The sequence below is a fragment of the Egretta garzetta genome, unplaced genomic scaffold (genome assembly GCF_000687185.1).
Source record: "Egretta garzetta isolate BGI_Z169 unplaced genomic scaffold, ASM68718v1 scaffold716, whole genome shotgun sequence".
NCBI classification, from domain to species: Eukaryota; Metazoa; Chordata; class Aves; order Pelecaniformes; family Ardeidae; genus Egretta; species Egretta garzetta.
Genome location: NW_009260075.1, coordinates 27,447 through 34,879, shown reverse-complemented (window position 1 = coordinate 34,879; position 7,433 = coordinate 27,447). Strand labels below are relative to the sequence as shown.

Genomic DNA, 7,433 nt, shown 5'->3' with positions numbered 1-7,433 from the left:
GTTCAGCAGTCTTAAATATGCTAGATTTTTTTTTTTGTCAGATAACCTTTGAAAAAAATTAAATTTTTTCACAAGTGAAATTACGTTAGAAACATTAGTGGTGTTTGTAGAATTCCTGTTATGTATTCCAATGTTGACATTTTTTTTTTTTGGTAGGGGTTGTGGTCCTGAAAAAGACCATGTGTACTTGCAGTTGCACCACTTACCACCGCAGCAGCTAGCAACTCGTCTCCCAGGAATTTCAGAAACAGCTATGATATTTGCTGGAGTTGATGTCACTAAAGAGCCTATTCCTGTTCTGCCTACTGTGCATTATAATATGGGAGGTATTCCTACTAACTACAAAGGACAGGTAAGTAATAGATTATTCTTAGTATTTTTTTTTTCTTCCAGCATGAAAAATAGGAAATTATTTTCCAAATACAAGAGCATTACTAATGTTTTTCATAAATGTAGGAGCACTGATTAACATTAGCTTAATAATGATATTAATGATGTCAGAGTGCTTAAAACACACAGTCTGGTTTGGTTTTGTAAATAACTTGAGAACTGTGTTCCAGTCCATCTGGAGATGGGAGTTCCAAGAAACATCTAAATGACTGACAGCAGTTCTCTGTTTATCAAGCTGAGGATACCATATTGTTGAACAGGGATCAAATTAGGGGTCTATTACAATCTGTAACTCAAGTTAATGTATATTAATTCTCTGTACCTCATGTAACCTCTACACTAAAGTAGATTCCTCCAACTCGTACTCGTTGGAAGTCATTGTGATGGAATCAGCTGAATTTTTCTGTTTCACTGTATTGTGCTTGTTAATTTTTAATGTAAAATTTTGCCTTAGAAATGTGTGCAGATCAGATTTTCTTCCTGTGCTTTTCTGACTTGCTCCAGAATTGTGATGAAGAATACGTGGCTGTGTTTCATAAGCATGACTAAAGAAATCTTAGGTTTTAGCGCCATCTGTATTTACATGGCATTACTACTTACCCTTTAGAACTAAGGTATTTGTGGTTTTAGTGTTGGAGGAAACTTTTAGATTGCTGTGTTTCATCCTTATATGCACATGGCCTTTGCAAATAAGGAGGCTTGCACTATTACAAGAAATGCTTAAGAAATGAGTATTAATTGACTGTCTGAATTGATAGGTGATTACACATGTGAATGGCGAGGATAAAGTGGTACCTGGTTTATATGCCTGTGGGGAAGCAGCCTCTGCATCTGTCCATGGTGCAAATCGACTTGGAGCAAACTCGCTCCTGGATTTGGTGGTCTTTGGTCGTGCTTGTGCCCTTACTATTGCAGAGACGTGCAAGCCTGGTAAGTCTCACAGTTTGTCTTGCTTTTTTTAGAGGCGTTGGCCTTTGTGATTTCACTTCTGCCCAACAAAGAGTTGTTGCTACCTAATGCAAATTCAGAATGTTAGATGTAGATACTTAATTGTTAGAAAACGCAGAAATTGGTGCTTATGCTTTTTATAGGCGTGTTCTTTGCTATGCAAATGTTTGACACAAGCATTTGCTTTGTGAGTTGATCTTCTTAAAACTAGAATTGGGTCAATGCTATTGGCAAAAACTGAGTTTTTTCACAAACTAACAAAACAGAATACTGAATATGAAGACTGACTTCTCTGCATCCTGCACTGCATCTTCTACAGCAAAAGCTAGTCTTGTAGTCTGTCTTACACTTGGCATTTTTGTGTGGTCCAATTTGCTGCCACCTTGTTGATTTATAAGGTAGACTGCATGTGCAAGTGATAAAAGATGGATACTAAAAATTGTCCCATCTCACCCCCTTTATGTGGATTATCACTGCTGGATGTTATTTTTAAATAAGCTGGTTCAGCAACAGTTACTGAACCAAAAAACCCAAACAAAAACCACCCCACACCCCCCCCAAACAAAAAAAAACCAACCCAACAAACCACTGTGAGAGGCAGTTATATTGCCAGAGCAGCTGAAGCCCAGAAGTCATCATCTGTTTTCTCATTGCTTAATGTCCATAATAAAACTGTTTGGTTTTTTTCAGTCTGACTCTGCACAAAGTGCAGAGTGATGGTTCCCGATGGAATCGGCTTGCATCTAGTGGTGCAAGATTGCTGTGTTTGGTTTGTTACCCAATAACAGATGGGTTCCAGTATCAGAGGAAAGATGCAGAGCTCGTGTGTAACTGCCAAGCTTATTAACTGGTCTCTGGTCGCTTAACAGGTCCAGGAGAGGGTGGGAGGTTTGAGGTGAGAAGAGAAGGAAAGTATAGAAGGTGGTAAGGAGCCATGAGCTTATTCCACAATTTAGAAGAATTTGCATCAAGTGTTCTTTTTCAGGAATTAACAGCAGAATTTAGCCAAACATCTAAATTCCCTACTAACTGTCATAGGAAACAATGCGATTCACATATTCTACTGAGAACTTTCTTGAGTGTATGGATACTACTGGTGTGAGGTCAGGAAAGTTACAGTTAACCTGAGGAAGAAAAGAGATTGTGTTTTAGTCCAATTTGACTTTTAGTAGTTGCTAGTCTATGAAGCTGCCAGAAACCAAAACCAAATCTGACCTACTAAACTTACTGAAACTTTCTTATTAGGAGAGCCAGTTCCCTCCATTAAACCAAATGCTGGTGAAGAGTCAGTTGCTAACCTTGACAAATTACGATTTGCTGATGGAACTGTAAGAACTTCAGAAGTGCGACTTAACATGCAGAAGGTAAGCCTGGTGAAGCTCGTGAGTGTAAGGTGGGAGAATCTGCAAGCAAAGGGGAGGTGGTTTGGTCACTTTGCGAAGTACACTTCAGAATCTGCTTTGCAGAAGGAAAAGGCAGCGCGAGAAGATTGTCTGTGCGCAGTAAAGGCTCTATCAGTTTTCTTAGTTTCTTCTTCCCTTCATGGTCATGCCTCTTGGGTAGATTACCCACTGTATAATAGAGTGGGGGTTCCTCTGTTTGGGGTGAACAGGAGAATGTTTGTTCTTTGTCTTCAGGCTGTAGATGTGTCTGAAGTCAAAACAGCTCCATGTCGGGCTCTGTGGAAACTGATGAAGTTATGTGGGATATTATGCATATGCAGCATATGAAACTGATTTTCTTTTACTATCTTGCAGACAATGCAAAACCACGCCGCTGTATTTCGTACTGGTTCTGTACTCCAAGAAGGCTGTGAAAAACTTAGCCAAATTTATAGTGATCTGGCTCATCTAAAGACATTTGACAGAGGTAATTGGATAGCAAAGAATACGCCTTTGCCAGAGTACTCTCTGGGAAAAGTGGATTTTTCTTTGCTAAACCTTCTTACGTGTTTCTTGAAACTCTGGCTAAAGACTTTGACCATTTTGAATCTTCCAAAATATTTTGTAGAGCCCTACTTGCCAAATGTGGTAATCGGTAAAGTACTTGATCTTATCGGTCATTTTCTGTGTACACAACTCCCTTTCAAAGAAGCAGAGACTAAAATCAGACTTAACTGTATAAGGTACTAACTGCTATTCTCTCAGAACATGATGTGAAGTTGTTCAAATACTAAGATGAACTTTGTAAGTATCTTCTGAAAAGACCCGGGAGTTGCAAAAAGGTGGCAAGACCGTGCATAGGCTGAACGCTCAGTTTTCATTCTTCAGCTGAGCAGATAGCTCTGCATACAGATGCTGTCATGTCATGCAGCGTATCTTAGGAGAACTTGGTTAATTAAGTACAACTGACAATGTACCTTTTGTCTGCTCACGTTGTGTGTTTATCTCCAACTGCTGCTGTTGGACATATATCCTAACACTGAAAGTAGAACTGGCCATGCTTGGAGAGCTCTCACTAAGCATCAAGGAGAAGTGTTACAGTAGGTTAGAATGTAGGGTTCAAAATGAAGATACATTTATGCAATTGAGCTTGGGTCCACCTTGGAGATACTTAAGAAGAACCTTGTATAACTAGCAGGTTTTTTTTTTTTTCCTCTTTCTCTGAGGGAAGGAAGGAAGGGAAAGCCCTGGTATCCGGATCTGCTAGAGATCTACTTAAGAGCTACTGTCTAGCCAGATCTTGTGATCCAAAATGAGGTATGGGGACTGAATTGTAGGTACAATATAAAGCAGGCAAGAATCTCGGGAGTAATTTTGTCTCAACAGTACACACACAACAGGGACATCTGGTAGAACTACTGAATTTTTCTAAGATTCATTAAGATTGTCAGGGTGTAGGAATCATGACTGAGCCTCGCAGGCCATAGGGAATAATTCAGTATTGCAGAGTACTGTGACTGCAGCTAGTAGAGCATTGGCTAGTTCAATTCCAAGTATCAGCAATAGAAGTAAATTGAGGAATAACTTGTTTGTAGAACATTTTCCACAGTATTTTAATGTTTTACTAGGTATTGTGTGGAACACTGACTTGGTGGAGACCCTCGAACTGCAAAACCTGATGCTTTGTGCTCTACAAACCATTTATGGTGCTGAGGCTCGCAAAGAGTCCCGGGGTGCTCATGCCAGAGAGGACTATAAGGTATAAATATTTTCTGTGACCTGGTTGTAGGATTGAATTTCCTTGTTATGCATCCTCGGATGGATTATTTAAAAGTTGTAATTTCTTCAAAGTACAGTCTTTGGAGTCTTGAGTTAAGATTAGTGTAGTATTTGTTTGGGGTCCCATCTCTTTTATCTGTTTTTACCTGCTATATGTATGAAATGACCAATACATGCAACACTGGGTAACGATCTTGAGAGAAGAGTAGTTCCATGTGTCCATCTGAATGATCAGAGCAGTCTGAAGTAGGACTTACAGTAATAATACGGTCATGAATGCATAAACAGGACTTCAAGCAGAATAATGGTTCTATGCAAGGAACATTACCTTAAATATTGAGGCTTAACAAGGCCTTTAAAATTCGACATAGGCAATGTTAAGATAAAGCTTGCTGGCTATTAGGAGACACATTGTATTGCAGTTGTAATTGGAATGCAACTAATCATGTGGTCATAAAGTAATTTGTAGATGCAATTTCTGGTCTGTACTAACCTAATTTTCTCCTTAGTTACGGGTAGATGAGTTCGATTATTCTAAGCCACTCCAAGGCCAACAGCGGAAGCCATTTGAAGAGCACTGGAGGAAGCACAGTCTTTCGTATGTGGATGTCCCATCTGGGAAGGTAAGTTCAGCCTGATGCTTGAGGGTCTTTCTCACTGTCAACAGACAGCTGCTCTCAGGCAGCTATTGGTATCATGATAATATTGCAAATGACTGTCACTGTCTGAGGTACCTGGTACAGTTTAGTATACTTAGAGCAAAAAAAAAAAAAAAAAATTGGAACGCTTATTCTGTTATTGAACAGTAGACATAACTGGGAGAAGCTATTGTTGATCTTTGGGAAGTGACTTTGGAATTGTTTTTCACCTTGTTTCAGGCTAGATAGATGTTCAGAAGCTTTTTTCATTTCCTCTGATGATGGCAAAACCTGTTGTCAGTGTTTAGCATAAAGTTTTTATGGTATTTCAAAGATAGAACTGAAATCTGACCCTGTAAAAATCCTGAGTGTTGTTTTTCGTATCCCATTATCCAACTCGTCTTTGTTTCCTTTCCCCCACTTCCAGCTTCCTTGAATCTAGTTTGAGGGCAAGTGCGAACACTTCAACTCCTGAATAGCTGCTATGGCCAGAAAGACAGAGCGACACAGTTCTGTGTCCTAACTGATGTCTTGGGTTCTCTATCTCTCAGACTTTCCTAGGTTAAAGAACTAGGAACCAGCAATCCTGGCCAAAACTTTATTTTTGTTCAAAAGGCCTTTTTAAAGTGGTAGTCTTCTGATACTCTTCCTGGTCAGGCTTTGCTTTTAGGGAATTCAGTCAGTGGTAAGTTGGTGGAACTGAAATGTTCCTTGTAGGCTACTAACTGTTCATTTTCTGTGGAAGGGAAAGAATAGTGGAGAAATAAGCTTAACGTCGATGAAGTTACTCAGTTATCTGTGTTACTCTGTCGTTCCTATTAGCTAGGCTGTCGTGTTTAGATACAAGAGATTTGTTTGTCTTGAAATTCTTTGTTCCCTTTTACTTTAGGTTACCTTGAAATACAGACCTGTGATCGACAGAACTTTGAATGAAGAAGACTGCTCAAGTGTCCCGCCTGCTATTCGCTCTTACTAGTAACTTACTTGTAACTTGCCATCCTCTCCCAGAGGGGGTCAGTGTATGTAAGCATAGCGCAAGCAAATCAAAATAGTATTGTCACTATCAGTTAATGGAAAGTGCTGACTAAACTTTTCTCCAGCTTGTATTCTGCTGTGGCTTACTGCACAGTTATGAAAATGGAATGCAGGACAGCTTACGTTCTCTCACCCATCTGTCAAAACTGATAGGGAAAACACACACTGTGTCTAAATAAAGTGATTGGAAGTCTTGTATGTGTTTGAATGTGCTGTTATGTATATAATTACAGTGCTTTTGTATAGTTATTTCCGTATTTTAAGAAGAAGAAATGGATTGCAAAGACAAGATTGAGATGTATTGTATTTTACGATACGGGGACTTAAAATTAAGCGTCATGATTGCTGATTTTAAGGAACAGGAAAAAAAGAAAACGATGTGCTAGTAACTGCAACTTTTGTTTTTTCTAAAGCTAAAATTGCAAAAATTGTCATAGTGTTGTTTTATTGAATGAAACGAGATACTTCTCCCCCAGTTACTTCCTCCAAAATATACCATGAACAGAATATAATCTTAATAGCTGAATCTCTGCTGTCTCTGGAACTTTTGAAGGCATTTTTGTGGCGTGTCTTGTGCGTGTATTTCCTAGGCTGTCTTTTCTCTCAGAGGAAAAAAAAAATTCATTTTTTGCTTATGAAAGCTTACCTGACTCAAACTGGGTGTGCTTTAGTGCTAAGATACGTAACTTGTTAGGCATCCATGGAGCAGCTTCTAGCAGCATTTCTGTGAATAACTCACAGTTCTGGGAGGGCTGAAGTGTAACTATGCAGATTGCAAGTGAAGGGAATGTTTCTTAATTTTTGACAATTTTTTTTTGTTTTCTCAAGGGCTTACTGTTGGCTCTTGTTGGGGGAAAAAAATGAATGTTGGAAAAAATGAAATGTTGGAATGTTGCTGGTGGTGGCTGGAAGAGTGAATACTCCCTATTATACTCCTGTAGCGTTTCTGTACCCTGCACCAGGGAGCCGAGACTGGACTTGGAGAAATGTAGCCTGTGGAAGTGCAGCCCTCGCAGGGGCAGGAAGGGAAAGGGGGACTGCATCTTGACTTGGCTTATTTTTTTCCATATCGAAAGAGCCCTGACCGCTGCTCAGGGGGGAGGAAATAACGTTCCGTGCATCGTTACCAAGCCTACACTACAGCAGAGCAAGCCCCTGCCTTCTCCCCATCGTCTGGGGGCGGCTGTCCAGTGCCTTTCCTCAGGCCAGACCGAACCCGCCCCGGAGGCCGGCGCGGGCAGGGGGCGAGGTCCGCGCTCCG

The 7,433-nt window shown here is 40.1% G+C and overlaps 1 protein-coding gene across 1 annotated transcript in view; it reads left to right on the top strand.

Moving 5' to 3' along the window:
* The window catches only part of SDHA (succinate dehydrogenase complex flavoprotein subunit A), a 13,676-nt gene extending 7,306 nt beyond the window's left edge, over positions 1 to 6,370 (top strand). Inside the window, exons 9-15 of the mRNA XM_009641308.2 lie at positions 157 to 352; positions 1,149 to 1,320; positions 2,584 to 2,702; positions 3,096 to 3,207; positions 4,349 to 4,479; positions 5,009 to 5,122; positions 6,027 to 6,370. Of these exons, the coding sequence (XP_009639603.2) occupies positions 157 to 352; positions 1,149 to 1,320; positions 2,584 to 2,702; positions 3,096 to 3,207; positions 4,349 to 4,479; positions 5,009 to 5,122; positions 6,027 to 6,113 (931 nt within the window). The 3' untranslated portion in view covers positions 6,114 to 6,370. The remainder of the gene's footprint in view (positions 1 to 156; positions 353 to 1,148; positions 1,321 to 2,583; positions 2,703 to 3,095; positions 3,208 to 4,348; positions 4,480 to 5,008; positions 5,123 to 6,026) is intronic.
* The last annotated feature ends 1,063 nt before the right edge of the window (positions 6,371 to 7,433 follow it).